This window comes from Simochromis diagramma, unplaced genomic scaffold (genome assembly GCF_900408965.1).
Source record: "Simochromis diagramma unplaced genomic scaffold, fSimDia1.1 OVJJ01000308.1, whole genome shotgun sequence".
Classification (NCBI taxonomy): Eukaryota; Metazoa; Chordata; class Actinopteri; order Cichliformes; family Cichlidae; genus Simochromis; species Simochromis diagramma.
The window spans coordinates 2,713,530-2,732,355 of record NW_024386785.1 but is presented as its reverse complement, the minus strand read 5'-3'; the positions used below and the strand labels follow the sequence as shown (position 1 = coordinate 2,732,355).

General features: G+C 42.3%; 1 protein-coding gene across 2 annotated transcripts; it reads left to right on the top strand.

Annotated features, from left to right (window-relative positions):
* The first annotated feature begins 2,280 nt into the window (after positions 1–2,280).
* Positions 2,281–17,944, top strand: LOC120728073 (deoxyribonuclease-1-like). Of its 2 annotated transcripts, XM_040022766.1 has the most exons (10): positions 2,281–2,423; positions 9,436–9,596; positions 9,738–9,826; positions 10,667–10,678; positions 12,605–12,691; positions 14,237–14,334; positions 14,464–14,576; positions 15,232–15,389; positions 15,620–15,716; positions 17,054–17,944. In XM_040022766.1, the coding sequence occupies exons 2-10, from the start codon at positions 9,444–9,446 to the stop codon at positions 17,183–17,185; spliced, it is 939 nt and encodes a 312-aa protein (XP_039878700.1). In that variant the 5' UTR covers positions 2,281–2,423; positions 9,436–9,443; the 3' UTR covers positions 17,186–17,944. The 2 variants fall into 2 exon arrangements, with proteins under 2 accessions (XP_039878700.1, XP_039878701.1); XM_040022767.1 differs by lacking the exon at positions 10,667–10,678.
* The last annotated feature ends 882 nt before the right edge of the window (positions 17,945–18,826 follow it).

Sequence of the window (18,826 nt, the reverse complement as noted above, 5' to 3'; positions counted from 1 at the left end):
CTTAAAGTCGTATCATTTATGAGAGATATGTTTGAGATGTGTCTGACAGGTTCTATATTAATTACCACCAACCTTTAATCACTTTTTGGCACAACACTGGAAGCGTTCTGGTCACAGGGGTCACAGTGCATCTATCCAGGGCTGCAGCAGCTATTTGAGTTGATAATTTAAGCTGCAAGTCCACAAGAGAGCTGAAACAGAGAGTGTGGGCAGGCAGGGTGGAGTGAGTGTCAAGGCAAGAGCAAGAGTGAAAGGGAAGTTTTAAAAGACAGTAGTGAGGCTTGTTGTGATGTGTGGTTTAGAGATGGTGGCACTGATAAAAAGACAGGAGGCTGAGGTGGAGATGTTCAGGCATTCAATGGACAAGGTTAGAATATTAGTATGTCAGAGGGACAAAGTTGGTTTGGACATGCACAGAGAGCGATAGTGGATATACTGGACAAAGGATGTTGAAGAGGAGCTGCCCGGCAGGAGGAAAAGGGGAAACCTCAGAGGGGGTTCATGGATGAGTTGATCTGCTGTAGGCAGACCTAAAGGGACCAACCAAAAGAAGAAGAACAGTACACAACAATCTGTAGAGATGAGTCTGTGGTCATATAACTGTATGAACTTCAAGCAATTATTTTCTTAATTTTTCATTCTCCTAGAATGAGGTATGAATGAAGTATACAGGACTGATATTGACCTCCTAACCTGCTCACTAATACTGTTTTCATTCTTCCTGATGCTAAGACACACCAGAGACCAGAATAACTGTAAATGATCTCGCTATCTTGATAATTATGAAAGTTGAATGACTTGTTTCAACTTTGTGTTTATGAAACTGAATTCAAAAGTCCTACAGCAGTTTGATGGAAATAAAACAGGCAGTTTAGTAAGTCTCTAAAAGTTGGGATTCTTTGTGAAATTCTGATGTTTGATGATGACCGATGGATGAGAGACAGTGGAAGTGGCTAAAATAAGCCGGCCTGAAGGACATCGCAGAGGCTCTGTCCATGGCCCCTATGCACCAGATAAACTGAGACAGGAGTCTACCACAGCACAAACTACCACAGGATGCAAGCTGCATGCTGTGCAACAGTGACCCAGAGAGAGTCCAGCTCACAGTAGCAGGCTGTAGGATACGAGCTGAAACAGCAGACGCCGAGAGGCACAACCAAGTGGCTGGGATAGTGTGCACGAGCATCAGGGCTGCAGAAGGCCTGATAGGAGACACATCAGAAGGCAGCTGAGAAAGAATAGCAGGCTGAGGTCCTGTTGGGCAGAGAGGCGGCTGCGGGCCAACCACCACACAGTGGTGACTGACAGGGAACGGAAAGCCACAGCTGTGATAGATGTGGCAATCCCAGCAGACAGTAACATCAGAAATAAGGAGGGTGGGGTAAAGGACAGGGCACTGAAGGAAGAAGTGGAGCAAACGTGTAGGAATAAAGCACAAAATGTCTCAGTGGTAATAGGAGCATTAGGAACTGTGAACCCCCAAACTGGAAGAGTGCAATAGGAACAGGATACCCACACACACCACCTCTGAGCTGAACAGCTCAGCTCACAAGTCTTTTTTCAGCGTCCTTCTTCCTGCCAGGAGTATAGGCCTGTGGCTGAGCAGCCTGATTGGAGGGCAGCAGTAGAGTTTCTGCAGCCCTCTCCGGACTCACAGCTCTGCTCCCACAGATCCTCTGCCTCTACCCAGAATTCAGCCTGAAGCCACGAGCTCCCAGCCAGCTGAGCTCATGCTAGCTGCCATCAGATGAGTGTGGCTCTAGTGGAGTAACAGGAAATAATTGTGTTGCTCAACATTTTCTCACAGCTATTAAACTCCAGTGTGAACACAACCGAGAAGCCATGGGATTTCATCATCACACATGATCAGTCACACCTTTTACTGTGGAGCATGTGATGAGGAAATACTCAAAGGTGGTTTTGATTTTACTGTGAAAACACACTTAAATATCCAGAGATGACATTTCTAACTAATCTTAGATTCTCACTGACTCCAGTCCAACATGCTTTCACTGCCTAACCAAATTTTTTGGACAGTTCAAATCACTTCATGTGTTAAATATGAAATAATTCTTATGACGATGATACTTTTTTTGCACAGCGCTGTGGGAGCGTTATGTGGCTGCAGTAAGGAAATCAGATTTCACCAGACTACGTCATGCTCATCTGTGGCTCACACCTGCTCTGGGGCTGCAGCTGATAGGTAAGTTGGTTGATCATGTGACATAAAATGGGTGTCACAGATGTCATGACGTAAAAAACGTCCCGTCTTTACCACAGACCCTGAATGCTGCATTTGTAGACGTGAACAACCTGACACAACCTGGACGGCGATACCTGCGCCAGGCTGAGAGCGTCCACACCCAGCAGGATCCGCTCAGAGATTTAGCAGCAGACGGTCGTAATTTGACTCACCTGAACAGGTACGAAAAACAACAACTGATCCAGCAGCCGTTACTGGGACGAGACCAGTACCGGTTACTGGGTCTGCTCAGTGTGTGAGTGCTTAAAACTGAAGTGGCCGTGGGTGTGTAGGCTGTGTGAACGGACTCTGTCAGTGTTTTCGTGCCTTTGTGAGGGTGGTATTAGTTTTTAACATCTTTTAAATTTCCCAACTTAAATTCGGATGTTTTCAGAGTCACGTCAAAGGAGTCTGTGTTGGTATTTCAGTGCGTGGCCGTGACAAAAGGTGGAGAGAAAATAAGAAAGAAAAAACACATAAAGCAGGTGAAGCAGCAGGAATGTAAAACAGGGCCAGTCACAGTAGGATGTAGAAAGACGCTGTGCAGTTCCTCAGGAGGTATTCAAATTATGCAGCAACACTTTAAACAGAATCTTTACTCCAGATGAAATATTTAAAACTGAGATATTTTCACGCACGCTGTGTAAACAGGAGCATAAATACTAGCTCCTGTTCACCGAGTCTCTGTTTGGCCAGAATTCAGCCTCTTTGGTGTTTTAACAGGAAAATTAAGGGATTGTCTCTGAGGAAATCTGTCTGTCTGACTCTTCACCAGTTGGTCTTAGAACTGAAGAAGCTTCTTAAAGGAAACTTAAAGAAGTCCAGACACTTTTCTTTCCAAGATCCTTGGATTATTTCCATGAAAATATTCCAAATTCAAGGGTGCTGAGTTGGAAAAGTGATTGGACTCACACTTATTAATGGTCCAGCTGAGCTGAAAGACTTTATTCAGGATACATATGTGGTGTTTATTTAGAACATGCTGAAAGTGAAAGTTTTGCAGATGAGCTTCAGCACTGGTTGTATCCATGGACGTTTGAGAAAACCAGGTGTGTAAAATGCAAAATGATTTCTGCATTTTTCTGCCTGCCTCCTCATTTTGAAGTCGGCCGTGTCTTTGTTCCCTTCTTGATTCATATTTTCAACCATTTTTATTCTTTTGTCCGCCTTTGAGGTCAGTTTGTGCCAAACTGGCATTCAGTCTATTTATCATTAACAGACCTGTTTGGGAACTTATTTTGGTTTCATTGTGTCTCTTTCTGGATGAAAGAAGCTTTAAAGTCATGCGATTTGTGCTTTTCGACCAGTGTTAAGCTCTAACTTGTTAATAATTGGTGAATTTGACCTCACCAGCTGAAACATTCAGAGCCGAGTCACCGGCTAACCTGGAAACTGCTGCTGAGTTCACATGTATGCTGCTTCACGCCTGAACAAAGTGAGAAACCAGCAATGGTACAGTGAGGTTGATGTGTCTTGAACTCTCTAACTGGGACTGTTGACGGAGCCTTAAAAACAGGAACGATTTATGAATTTCCATTTTAGAGTCATGATGAATCTGGATGTGTATGAATATGTGGAACAAACTATGAAGACGAGGAATCTTATGTGTTTCTCTCTGATGCCAGTGAATGGTAATGAGTAGAGTTCATGTTCTGGTGACAGGACTCTCTGTGGCGGCAGTGATGATGGCAGGAGGAAGTCGAATTGCACAACTATCTGTCGAGGTGGAGAGGAGGTCAGGGTGGATAAATGGGCTGACTAGAAATTGAACGTTAACGGTGGCATCTGTTGGTTTTCTATTGCTGCTTGTAATCTTTTATAACCTTAACTGAACATTTCATAGTGTTTTATCCAACTCACTTATACTTTATGCTTAAATCTAACGAGTAAAAAATTAAACCCATTAGTAGTTGAAATGTTAGCCAGCACCTCCTGCATGCCTTGACCTTCCTAACACAGACATTGAAAGTCTCTGAACTGCACCGTTATTTACTGGCAACCCATAAAACTCCAGTGGTGCATATCAGGGAGGGGCAGGTAGCCGCCATAGAAGCTAGCTCTTAGCATTGATCTTCTAAGATTAGATGCTTCAAACACATCAGATGTCGGACCTTGTGTCCTTGAATTCAAAAACCCCTTAAATGCAGGCGTGTCCTACCAGAGCGCAGCACTCACACAGATCCTTTCTTAAAACTCATAAACAGAAAGAACAATAAAGCAGGCCACACAACACATGAGCTATGCTGCCGTTTACCCAACGGTTCATTCCAAGAAGTTTGGAGCCGTTCACAGAATTTAAAGTCAGTTCTGGATATTTTACTGATTCGGTCAGAGCAGAGAGAGACGTGGCGCTCAGAGAGTCCTGACATCAAAGCTGTGGGACAGAAAGACGACAACCGTAAATAACAAAGATGGCCACGTGAGACTTTTCCCTGGTAACCACATTAAATGTAAATTAAATGTAGGTGATACTTTAAAATAACAACTGAAATAAGGCTTTTCAAAACACCTGCCGAGCGGCGACACTTGTTTCTAGAACTTTTGTGGCAGTGACTACAAAGTAAGCCCCTCCTCCTTTCCCTGCAAAGTGCTGTTAACCCTGCAGGACTTCCTGGTTAACTAACATCAAAATCAACTTTGTGCTGTCACTCACTGTGAGGCTCTTCTGCATTTCAAATGGCACGCCTTGCTCCAGGGCTCCTCGTCAAACACTTTCTCAGGCCGAATGAGTCTTTCAACCAAGTGTCAGAAACGGTGAAGCGAGTGTTTTAATTCTATGTTCAGTCTGAAAGCTAAGGCTGATTAGTTTACACAGTTTTAAATCAAACTGTGTTTGTACTTGAAAGCAGCTCGATGACTGTGTAGCCAGAAGCTTAATTCCACAAAGTTCCCCTAGTTGTGAAAGGTGGTTGGGGTGGTGGCTGCAATATGATACTGTTTGTTTTGCCAACACAGGATTTTAAGGCCTTACGTTCTCTGATACAAAAACATCCTCGTCCACAGCCTAAAAAATAACCCAAGAGTCTGAATTGAACCCTCAAAGTGCTCAACTTAGCAAAGCAACTTGCAAACTGTTGCTCGCCTTGTGCTGTAATCTCGTATCGTGCAGGTTACAGTGAGGGTTGTTGTCGTCAGTCAGGTAGGTCGGTGTGTAGAAATCTGGTGTACTGAGGGAGTCACTCGACCGGTCGCACCGCATTTACGCCTGGGAGGGGCGGAGTGAAGACATCTGAAGAGTCACAGCTGGGCTGACTGACTGTTAACTAACCCGACCACAGCGAGTAACCACTTCACTTTAATTCCTGCAAGTTCCTCATTTTATTATTAGCAGCAGGCAGCCACTCGGCATATACATCTCTACTCATTCGCTCAGTTTGTGCCTCCTATAAGGTCATGTTATAGTGAGAAGTCATGGACAGAGTGTGTTTGTGTATTTAATATTGATATGGGTTCAACTTTAAAAAGGCTGCATTAAAAACAGTTTAATCAAATGTTTCAGATACAGGAAAATGAAAGTACGACCTACGATTCAGGCTCTCGCGTCACTGTGAAGGAATTTTGACCTGCTCGTCTTTACAGCCTTGCTCCAGTTCACTGTCGTTTCTGAGCAGTGATTTATGCACAGCTGTATTTCAATCAGACTGCAGGCTGGACTGGTCGGGGTGATTGCAGCACCTCTATTCTTTTCTTTTGCAGTCATTCTGTTAGAGATTCGCTGCTCTGCTATTACGTGATCTAGTTACAGCCAAGCTTTACTGTCAGTCAGACAGAGAGCTAACATTTGACTCTAGAATACTTTGGTATACAGGAGTTCACGGTCTGCTCAATGAGGTGTCCAAGTCCTGTGGCTGCTAAACAAGCCTAAATCATCATCATCCCTCCACCACCGTGCTGACGGCTGGTGTTTGTGCTGATGTGCTTGGTTTGGTTTTTCCATGATGACCGAACTTCTGCGCTTTGTTCTTGTCTGTTCCAAAGGTCTTGTTGTTTGTTCAGATTTGCATTTGCTTTGCAGACCTTTGAACGTATAACATGTTAAACGTCTGACCTTGGACTGAATCCTGGAAGACTGTGACACTGTTAACATACAGCTGACACTCAAACTGCCAGACCTTCTGTTTGTATGGAGACGCTCACATTTACACCTACGGCTGATTTAGAGTAATCTTGTGACTGTAAATGTTAACTGATGACCTGGATAGTTCTGCTGTCAGCGTATGAAAAAGCAGCATCAGAGGGCGATGAAAATCGTATTGCACAAGGATGCGCTGTATCACAAAGAGCTGCAGTGGCTCGGCACACTCTCGAGGAACGGCAGTATTAAACACGGCAGCAGTTTTTTTTACTTTATGGATCAAACAAAAAACAGAATTTTCATGATCAAAACTATTGAAATGGAGTGAAAATGTGCAACAATAAAATAATTTAAAGTGTGTCAGCAAACAAACAGCTTTTCTGCACACAGGCCTGAGCGTGCTGTCACTCGTCATCAGACCAGTCAGACCAGTCAGCTCTGCTGGCAGACGACTCCTCCACACTCACACTGTCTCATGTTTCTCCGTCACACTCATGAGTTATGAAAGGATGTTTACAGGCCAAGATTAAGCTGGTGTTTAAAATCAAACGGCACACTTCCTGCTCTCATTCTCAGCTGTACAAACTTGCTTTTGTGTCTCTTTCCCTGAAGACTGTTGAACATTTCCCCTTTTCCTCTGCAGTCATGAGGCTCATGTGGAGTTTCTCTCTGTCCCAGCAGCCTCACTCTCTCGTCCTCTTTCCCCATGTAGTTGCTCCTGTGAGCTGACGCTGGTGTGTCAGTTAAGCATCACTGACTCACCTTGCTGTTTCACCTGTGTAGTCATTAAATCTGGGAACACGTTTGCTTTGCAGCAGGGCCTCGCTCGTCGCCATTAGGACGATGCAGATGAGGATCAGACTAAATAACAGAAGCACCTGTCTGTGTGATGTATGGTTATAATGAAGATGCCCTTGAGTGGCCCAGAACAGTCACATGTCATAAACAAGTTTTACTACCAAAAAGATGCTCAAACATTTAAAAAAAGACAATATTTACTCCACCAGCTACTTCTGCTGCATTTTTTTTTTTTGTCAGAATTTTTGAAATATTAAAAATGAGGAAAAAACTAAAGGTTTAAAAAAAGTGTACAAAGAGTAGTATTTTCATCCAAGATGTAGTGAGGTAGAAGTAATACTATATGAATGTTTAAAGTAAAACTACATTAGTTGTTCAGGAGTGTACACTCCCAACAATCTGGGAGCAACCTCTTGATGAGACAGTGAAGGCTGCCCTCGGGACCTCCTCCCACATCTGGATCAGGGCAGTGACCTCGTGGACCGTTTGTGGCACCCAGAGGTTCTTGGTTGGTTTCAGATCTGGGGAATATGAGGCAGTGGAGGAACCCAGAGTGCACTGCATTAGCAGAAGGGTAATGATGTCATCCCCGCATCTAAAAGCAGTCAAGATCTGTCTGATCTTCCAAGAATATGCAGGATAAGGACGTGCCTCCTCAGGCCTCCACTGACGCTGGATGATGCATAAAACTTGCCTCAACGCCTCCAGACTCTCATGTCTTCCACATGTGTCAGACGATTAACGCGTTCCTGGTTTTGGCATAATAACTAGTTACCGTGCTTGTTACCACAATAATAACCTAGTTACTGTAACGCGTTAGTCCCAACACTGGTCTCAGCTGACTGCAGGTTTCCAATCTTATAAACAGTACATTTGAACAATGACTGAAACAGCCCACTGAAGGAACAATGGGCTGGGAGGTCAGTTCCTTGATCATTAATATACAAATAACCATGACCATTGATCAACAACCACTGATCAATGGCCATGAGTACCATTCACAGAGAGTCGGGGAATGGCTGCAGACACAGCACTGTAAGGTGAAAGATGTACCCTTAGGCCCCCTCCTCGACTCAGAGATGCAGTCAGCTGACACTGAAGAAGTCACTTGGATGAGTGACGAAACATTTCTCCCAGTGAAAACGTTACATCGAGTTAAACAGAATCAACCTTTGGGACCTCTTCAATTCAGTTTCTGACAGGTTGAAGTGATTTTCCTGGCCATGCTTCTTTTCCCTCCTCTCACAAAGGAGCAGATATTGGTCCTGCTGCTGACCTTTTGTGTGTCTGTCTTCTCTAACGGTCATGCCATGGACTGTGCTGGGAGGCACACAGGCCTTCTTGCGATGCAATGAATGGACATGCCATCCTTGAGATGCTGGTGCAAGTAACATCTGTCGGTCACTAACAAAACACAAAACTAGAGAGGAAGGAAGAGGAGAGTCATCTGTGAACGCCACCTGCTAACACATTCGCTTTTGGGACGTTCTCTTGTTGTTGCCTCTCCAGTGCACCTCATGTGTCCCGACTGGACAGACTGATATTCCTCAAGTTTAACTGACTGTGTCGTACTGTGATGGTCAGCTGCTCCCTGAAGTTTTCTGAGCAGTTTTTGTTTCCATTATGAGCTGATATCTGTGACAATGTGACAGAAATTTGGCTCAGTGTAGAAAGTAACTGCTGCCTGTAGAACAAGGATCAGCCTGCTGTGTGTCCTGTAATCTCTGTGTTGACTGAATCTGTATTTATCACTGGTCCCTGTTTCATTTAGGATTGTGCTTTCTCATATTTGCATTCAGGTTAAAAATGTGGTCATTTCATATATAGGTTATCAATTTGTGTAACATTTACACTAATGTGAGCCAGAGGCTGCAAACAGGAAACGATGATGCGTCGAGTTTGACAGAACTTGTGTAAGAATATCGATAGAAATGGAGACTGTGGGCAGTGTGGTTGTGCCGTGAGTGGCGTTGCTGCTGCACCGTCTTTGTGTGATGGTTGTAAATTGCTTCTATGTTTCTGCATGTGCAGACAGGAAGTGTGGTTATTAATCTGTAGTGACACCACAGTTACTGTCAGGCCTTGCTCTGTCGTCTTGGCTTTTTGGGGTGATTCATGGCTGCGCGCAGGTCGGACCTGCAGGATGGTTGATTGTCATTGGAATCTTTTATTCTCACTATTATATCAAATTTCCAAACTCAAGGCATTGTGAAGACATTCCACATGTTGGTTTCTGTAGCTTATTCCACGTCAGTGAGGACTGTGCGTTTTGGACACTGTGCTTTGCATCAGTGACATAGTGTGTTTTATTCCTTCACAGGTCCAACCATGAGGTGGCGCTCTTCTGGTCTTTCCCTCTTCCTTTTGCTCTCCATTTTTGTCTTGAAGTCAGCAACTGAACTCAGGATCTGTGCCTACAACGTGCAGAAATTTGACTCTGCGAAAGCATCAAACGAGAGACTGATGCACTATCTCAAACTGGTAACACACACTTTACTATGTATTTTATATTATATTTTTTCCTGCTGCCGTTATGAATGAATTATTGGCAGAATTGGATCTGGTGCTGTATTTGTGACTCGACCTATGACCTTTTTTCTGTGTGCCCATGTGTCTGTCCAGGTCCTGACTCGTTGTGATATCAGCCTCCTACAGCACGTGGTGGATCCAGACGGTCAAGCCATTGAAAAGCTGCTGTCTGTGCTCAACAGGTAAACATTCGCTGGAAACTCTGGCTACAGTTTAAACTATCAGCATGAAAATCTTGTCAGCTGAGTTTCAGCCCTTAAAGAGGACTTATTCTACTCATTGCTCATTGGTTGCTAATCATAAAGAGAAAGTTTGACCATTAGGTAGGTGGGACTTCTGTGGTCTCGGACAGAGACAGTGTGTGCTTGAAATAATCATATGATGATGTCATTATTCACTATTATTGATTATTTGTAGTTCTCCTGGATGTCCCATTCTGCGCTCACTCACCTGACCTGGCAACTTTGTTCTCTCTTCTCAAATGAAACCAGCCATATAATAGTGCAGGGCTCCATAAGATTACCTTGCCTCACATCACTTACATAATTTAGGGTATTTGATTTTTCTAGACCCACTCCCAGAACATTTTGATTACACTTCATATATTTGACAGGAAAAAGTATAAGCAGGAAAAGCATTTTCCAAAATCTTCAGCATGAAGCGAGACTGTGTGAGAGCAAAAGGAAGTCTGACCCTTTCTAATACAGCAGCTGTGAGCTCTATGAAAACACAGCACGATGGCACTAACAGGTGTCAGCATGATCCAGTTGGCTGTGGCTTACTCCTGTTTTATGTTTGTACTCTGTGTGTACTGACAAAGCTACAGTTCACTACCAGTCAGTGTTTTATGATAACGATGCAAAGAGATTGCTGTATTGCTAAAGAGTGCGTGGGCATGTTGCTGACCTGCAAGACCGTAAACTGCTCGATCTTTTAATATACTCAACTAGTATTCTAACACTGCTTAACCACAATATGTGCATAATGATGGTCATTATGTGTCTGCTGTCTGCCTTCAACAGGGGATCTGACAGGTACACTGGATTTAATCAGCATGTGAAGTATCATCTAATCATTCATTAATCCTAATAACCTAAATTTACACCCTTTACTAACCAAAATGCCTGAAATGGTAACACTTTACTTTGGAAAGTCACTATTAGAGAAAATCGGGATGGAAATGTGTCGTACAGGTTTATCAGTCCAGTATTTGTTAAAGGGAAAAGCATGAACTGAATGATTCTGATTTAACTCTGAACAACTTGAAAGCCTCCTAGTCAGTAGCAGGGCCTTAAAAAGAGGTTCAAGGGCCACTAGTAACCCTTGAACCTCTTCATGAGCTGAGCTGTTTCTGTCATTTTCATGTCTGCTTATAGAGCGACACGTTAGAAGTTAGTGAGGGCGGTCTCTGCTCATGCACTTACCATGGGAAAAACCTGGAAACTATTCTAAAGGTCATCAAACCTCATCTTTATTGACACGCACGGAGATGTCAAAACTTGTTGTTATGGTTACGGGGAGGTGGTAAAATGCAGTCTTTATGGGGAAAAGAATAGAAACTAGAATAGAAACACAGAAACTAATATCAATCTAAATGCCAACTCAAGTAACGTTCACTACAACCCTTATTATTATTTATTATTATTATTGTTATTATTGTTATTGTTATTATTGTTATTATTGTTATTGTTAAATTTGGTAATAATGTAGCGCTTTTTAGTCTGAGTGAGGACTCAAAACGCTTGCCTCAGTCACACACATTCACACACATTCACACAAGCACTTTCTTCTATGCTTTTTCCCATGTAAGTGCTTTCTATCTAACATGAACACATTTATACTCACAATGGTGAAGTAGCATGGAGACCTGAGCAGCCAAGGATCAAAGCTGTAGTAAATGCAGATGAGCACACACGTGAAAGCACATAACGAAATGTAAATATGTGACGTGCTTATGGACTGCTGACTGTTTAAATTGCAAAAATATTTATCAACTAAGTGGTTACTGTGAAAAGTACTTTTGACTTAACAAAATAAAGTGTTACCCATCAGTGCAGTGTGTCCAAGCTTTGGGCGGGCGCTGTACAAAAAAAAAAAAAACATGCTGTGGGTTCAAGTTGAAGAATAAACATTTTCATGTTTGTTTGTTTTTTTTGTAAATTGTACTTTTATTTAGCTAGGTGTAAATATCCCAAACTACAAATTTCACGTGCTGAAATATGTCTCATATTTCTGACAGCGTGACTGAAATACTTTCTGTACATGTATAAAGCTTAGTAGGCCGGGTGCTAAGCCCTGGGGAGCTCCACTTCTGGGACTATGTTTACACCTAAACATAGTACCTGGATACTATGTTTAGGTGTAGTAAAAATCACGGGACTGGGCTACATTAGCTTTAGTCATGTTAGCATATTATTTAGCATTTCAGGCACAAAAAGCATTAATGTGTTTCTAAAACATGATAATGAGGTTACATGCAGATTTACATACATGCATGTATGACTTCCCACCACGAACACACATGCACAATCTTGGTGTGTGTGTGTGTTGTTGTTTTTTTTGGGGGGGGGTTTGAAAGTGTAAATAAAAAGACCATTAAAAAAATGACATTTCAGTGACTAGGGAACTGGTTACCTAAAAAATGCAATTTGTTTAAATTGTAGGAATGTTGGTATAAATTTGCTTGAACAATGTGAAGAGAGGTGCACGAGGGAGCGTTCATCGAGGCGTGAACTCCAGCAGATCACTGGGATAAATCTGACTTTAGCTTCCTTGTTTCTCTGAAAGAACAATGAGGACTGCTCTGTAATGCTCACCTGATGGCTTCATAAGCCCCAGCGGTCCTTGTGCTCCTCTGTTCACATTGATGTTTTGGCGGGCTCGTGTATTGCGTACTGTGTGACGTGCAGCTCCTTTCTCTGCTGCGTTTTTCACATTCTTGTCTCCTTCTCTGCGTTGAGGTATGAAGAGTACGACTACGAGGCAGTGGCCAGTGAGAGTTTGGGAAACTCTCCTGACGACAAGCAGAAGTATGTTTTCATCTACAGGTAAGACATGGCTGTGGTCAGTGGCGGTCCTAGCCTGTTTGGCGCCCCGGGCGAACACTCCCTCTGGCCTGTATTGCCTGCATCTTTTGCTCGTTTCTCTTCGCTTCTTTTCTATTATTTCTAAACTGAGCACCTGATGGCTTTCTTGTCCATCTTCCATTGGTTTTAATTTTGCCCTCCAGTATGAACACAAATCCACCAACTCGAGGATCACCACAACATGACCTAACAGACCTACACCTTAGTTCACAGATTCACTTTGTCTAAGGTTTATTTCTGGGATTTCACACAACCCAGGATTCAGATCATGAATACATGATGGGCTTGGATTCACATCATTATGAATGAAATGTGCTCTATTTGGAAGCAGCCCCTCCCCTTTCGACGGGTTGTGTGTGAGACTTTAAATCATCAAACTATAAAATATAAATTTTAAATTGTTATTGATCCTTTACCCCTGGTCCTAAAGTGTATATTTATTTTCTTACTCTTCTTATATTTATTGTTTACTTAACTGGAGCCTCGTCGTCTCGTCTCTCTATATATACTGGACTGTATGCTAAATGGCCTGTATTTGTACAGCGCTTTCCTAGTCCTTAAGGACCCTAAAGCGCTTTACACACTCAGTCATTCACCCATTCACACACACATTCACACACTGGTGATGGCAGCTACATTGTAGCCACAGCTGCCCTGGGCGAGGCTGTCGGACACTGGCGCCACCGGACCCTCTGACCACCACCAGGACCCAAGGACACAACGACCGAGACTGTTCAAGTTGGGGCTCGAACAGGCAACCTTCCTATTACAAAGCGACCACCCAACTCTTGAGCCATGATCTACGTAGCGGAGATGACAAAGTTTACTTTGACTTCAGCAGCAAGCCGGCGCATCGAGGGCTCTCGCGCTCACTTTTCATGTTTCGAAAAAACATCGGTGCAAATTATAAGTCTGTATCATGATGTCTGGTGTTTTCGTGTTTGTTTTGTTTTTATTTTGTTTTATTTTGCGAGTTGGTTTTAGATGCCGCCCCGCCCTCTTCTTCTTGTGCCGCAAGCAGCAGGCGCACCTTGCAAACGGAGGGCGCCCTTACTCGCGCCTTATTTATTTATTTTTTGCCCCACCACGATGCCGCCCCGGGCAACCGCCCGTGTCACCCGTATCAAAAACCGCTACCGGCTGTGGTCCAGGACTGGAAAAAGACCTCTCTGTGTTGGCTTCATCCTGCTGCTCTGGTGTTTGTTGCTTGTAGGCTACAAGATTGTTTGCAGTACGTGAACACCAACTGTGATTCGGTGATCTCTTGCTGATTTGAACTGTAAAGTGTAGACGAGCGTCTGTGCTTCACAGCTACTGTTAAAGTACATTAATCAAATGCAACATTTAAAATTGTCCAGCTTTGGATAAAGCGTGACCTCGCCGTCACTTTCACCCTGCCACTTAATCGTCATGAAGGAGGGGCTGAACAAAAATTAGATTAACCAGGGGTCACATGCTGCTCGTACCAATGATTAAACAGCATTTAATCTTTCCTTCTCCAAACAGGATGCAGACGGTGAACATGACGGGTCAATACCAGTACAGGAGCCAGCAGTCGTTTGTCAGAGAGCCTTTTGTGGTTCGCTTCCAAAGCAAGAATGCATGTTAGTGCATAAGAAAACATTTTGAATGCTTTTCTTCTTAGTTTCAGATTTAAACTAAAACGGTGCCCTTCATTCTTCTCTTTTGTTTCTTTCTCTTCTTGTTTTTCCTTTTCTCTTTCCACCCGGCAGCGATCGGGGAGTTTATCTTGGTCCCTCTCCACAGTGAGCCCAGCAAGGCCGTCCAGGAGATCAACAAGCTTTATGACGTCTTTGTGGAAGTCAGCAAGAAATGGAACAACACGGTGCGAAAACTCATCTAATAACAGGCTTATCAGAACAGATGTGACACAGAACTTTGTTCTGATTTTCACATAATCCGTGTTTGTAAAGGTCTGCTTTAAAATGGAAAATGACTTTATTCACATAGAGCCTTTCAAGGAATCCAAGGTCACTTTATACACAAGTCAAAAACCACTGACTTTGAAACCATAGCCTGACTCTGCACTCAGGATTTTGAAGCCTCGGTATCAGCACTTTACCATCCGCAGTGTTGTTGGATAATTTTTTTTGTCCATATTTAGACAGAAGGAGATGTCAGGTTTATCAGCAAGCTTTAACTTGGAAATATAAAAATAAACAGAAGCACTGACTTCATCAAGATGCAGATATTTATAGAGACTAAAAGCATTTATGCATTTCTTTTAAATGTAAACATTTTTACCCCTGGGCTGTAAATGGTGTATTGTCATCACCCCACCGGGCAGGACGAACACGCGAGTTTGTGAATGTGATAACTTGAAAACAAGGCGATGTAGGAGTTTCAGATTGAAACCACAGGTGCATCTGCTTGGAGGCTGAGGGGCAGCACTGGCCTTCACAGCAGGATTTAAAAAAACTGGTGAAGTTTTACTGTGGGATTCTGTGGAGGCTGACTCACTCGCTTTGTTGTGTGTGTAGAATGTGATGTTCCTGGGAGATTTCCATGCCAGCTGTGCGTATGTGAAACGAAGTGACAGGAAAAACATACAGCTGTTCATGAAGTCAGAGTTCTCCTGGCTGATCAGAAACCGAGAGGACACCACTGTCACCGACGCGACCAGCTGTGCATACGACAGGTGTGTGCTGACAAAACTGGATTAACATGTAACAGCTGGTGAATGTAGAGAGTTACCTGCTGGATGTCAGCGAACAAAGTGTCAGCTACAGTTAATCTTATTGTTATTAATCTAACTTTAAAGGTTCATGTGTGGATGAGGAGTTTTATGTTCTTGCATTTAATTTTAATGGTTTAGTTTGTGTGTGTTTGAACAGAAAATGATGTGTGTGCGTGTGTGTGTGCGTGCAGGATTGTTGTGCATGGAGAACCCTTCCTGAGGGCAATCAAGCCATTCTCTGCAAAAGTCTTTGATCTCGGAGCGGAGTTCAAAATGTCCAGGAGCGAGGTAACAGATCACATGACACCACATATATACTGGTCACATTTAATAGGTCTAATCAAACACAATCACAGCCTTCCTGAAGCATTTGGAAGCATCAGTTTGTTACAGTCTTTATAGTTATAGTTCCTGCCCAGCAGGACAAACACTGCTGTCTGTCTTCAGTGTGGGTTATGATCATCTGCTGATTATGCTGACATTTGGCTGCTTGTAGTCTTCTTGACATATATATTTTTTTTGACACGGCATTCTGTCTGAAAGCATGAAATTGATATTTAAGAATCCTCTGCAGCGCCCTCTAGTGTGCAGACATAGACAGTTTGTTTACTCATTAACGGTCTGTAAGTGTCTTATCATATCAAACATATAAAATTTAACTCTGAATCATTTGGATTTGCATTAATTTGGTACACGTCTGAAAAGGAAGTTTGATAAATTAGAACATCTTAGTGGGTTCAATTTACCTACATGTTTATTTTATTTTAAAGTTATGAGTAATTTGTATTTTAGGATGATGGCACATCAGTAGTTTCTTGAGCTGTAATGAGAGTACGTGCGAAGCCTGAGCCCTCAAACAGATACACTGCATGATAAAGGAGTCTGATGTTTTTCCTGTTTTTAGCTGACAAGAGCGTGCTGTAACACATCTGCTTCAAGGTTTCATGTCTTGTGCATTCAGATCATTCTCTGTAAACAAATGTTTGTGTGGGAAAATTCCACTACGTCAGCTTTGAGTACTCTGAGCAGAAAAGCCTATTTAAGAACCGGTGTATTTACCATTCTGAAATATTCAGACCAGTCCGTCTGGCACCAACAACCACAGCAGGTTTCAACGTCACTTAAATCCCCTTCCTTGCTCATCCTGATGCTCTGTTTGAGCTGCTGCCGTGTGACTGATCACATCTGTGTTAACAAGCAGCTCAACACTTTGCTAGGTATACCTAATAAAGTGGCCACTCATTATGTAGAAATTATATTATTTGATCATAAATACTGATTCGTAAGATTAATTGATACATGTGGAATAATGAATGTGTATACTACTTTAATATTGTAAGCACTGATCTGTTGCTGGGTAGCTTTATCTATAATAATACAGCATCTGAAAAAAAACGGTATTTAAATCCAAAATATAGAAAGCTGCACAACATAGTTTTGGATTTCTTATAAATAAATAAATAAATGTCATTTTTAAGTGATCGGCTTTTATCCTCATTCCCAGGCCGGGTTTGCCAGGTCACCTTAAATATCTGTCACCTTTTCCTGTGTGTCCTGTTAAAACAGCCGATGTAAACACTGTTTGATGATGTCTGACTCTGACTTCCATTGCTTCTGTCTGCCAGGTGGTGCAGCTGAGCGACCATTACCCAGTGGAAGTGGTATTAAAGAGCTCCGCCCTCTGCCTTCAGGCCACGCCCCTCCTGAGCCTAATAAGTGCCTCTGTGATCCTCTGGTCCTTCCTCTCTGCCCTGTGATCGTCCCAGGCTCTGAATGCTTTATATACTCATTTGTCTTTTTTATTCCAAAACCAGTTCACCTTCTAGCTGTGCCAGGATCACTCGGCGCTGTCCGTTCTTTTAACACGGGTTTATTTTATAGTCCCAGCTCTACTGCTCTTAGACCAAAGTGAAGTGACTGAGCAGCGAGGCAGCTCCAGGAACAGAATGTGTAAAATTTTAAAACAAAAATTCAAATATGAGACTTTCAGGGTTTTTGGTGCTGATTTTAAAATATTTTAAATTAAGGTTTTTGCATCAAGACAAAAGTGCATCCAACAGTCTGGTTTGTTATGAGGTGAAAATGTAATCTGATTTTATTTTTTAGGAGTTCTTTGTTTTCTTCTTCCTTCCATCTTTTTCTTGATGTGTCCCCCTCGGGTCTGTACAGAAACTGATGTAAATATTTAGAATTCCTCTGAAAATGTTAAGATTTTCATTGTTTGAGAGTTTTATAAAATTCAGTAAAGTTTTTTTTAATAGTAAAATAAAATTTAAAAAACATTCTTAAGATGTTGTTATTTTGGGACGAGCTGCCTGCATTGATACAGGTTCACCTGAAAACACCACAGGGATGGATCGATTACTAAATGAGTTAAAGGGTTTCAAAAAAAAAAATCATCGGTCTGTCATTTTTCCTCCCGATGACAGCAGACAGGTGTTGAACGTTCTCTCCTGTTTTACCTTGAAGCGACTGTTGTTGTGAATTGGAATTAAAACTGAGCAGAACGCGTCTTATCCTGCATTTCTTCTTACTGCAGTAAGAAAACACTTCATCCACCACAAAGTTTTTAAGGATGTATTTCAAATTGATTTGCTGTTCCTATCACCTTTGATTATTTGTATATCAGTGAAAGAACATTAGTATGTCAGTCTGAAATTCACTTAATCACAAAACTAATCTGTTGATTGGGATTATGGAGACATTTTATTTTTATAACACTCCCTAACCTCATGAGCATCAATGAGATTGGTGAGTGTCATGACATAATACCTTTCCACTTTTTCCTGACTGCAGCCTGCATAGATCAGTGCTTTGGGCTCGGGGGATCGATCCAAACACTGATAGTATCAATATCAGTGTTGATATCAGCATTGGATCAATGATAGTGTTAAAATCAAATCACTTTTGTCACATCACCTGTGCAGGTACACTGGTACAGTACATGTGAGTGAAATTGTGTGCGAGCTTCACAAGCAACAGAGGTGTGCAAAAATACAATAACATAAGAACAAGCAAAATATAGGAATGGTTAAATCTGAGAATTATATGAATAAATATATGTACGATATAAGAGTGTATGCACATTACTGAATGTGTATACTAAATATGTATATCTACGTGTGTGTATGTATACATATTTTACAAATTAGAGTTAAAAATAAAATAAAATGTATAAAATATACAGAGGCTGGTAGTTGGATATTGATATTATTACAGGATCAATGCTGGACTTTGCTTCTCTGCTGTAAGTTCAATACTTTGCTCTCGGTCATCAGAAAGGAAGCATGTAAACACCGCTCCTCTCATGCTGTCACACTTTGCTCCGCCCCTTCTCAACCACTGAGCCAGCCCTGCTTGATGTTGGCCCACTGAGTCACGTGACTGTGGAACTACTG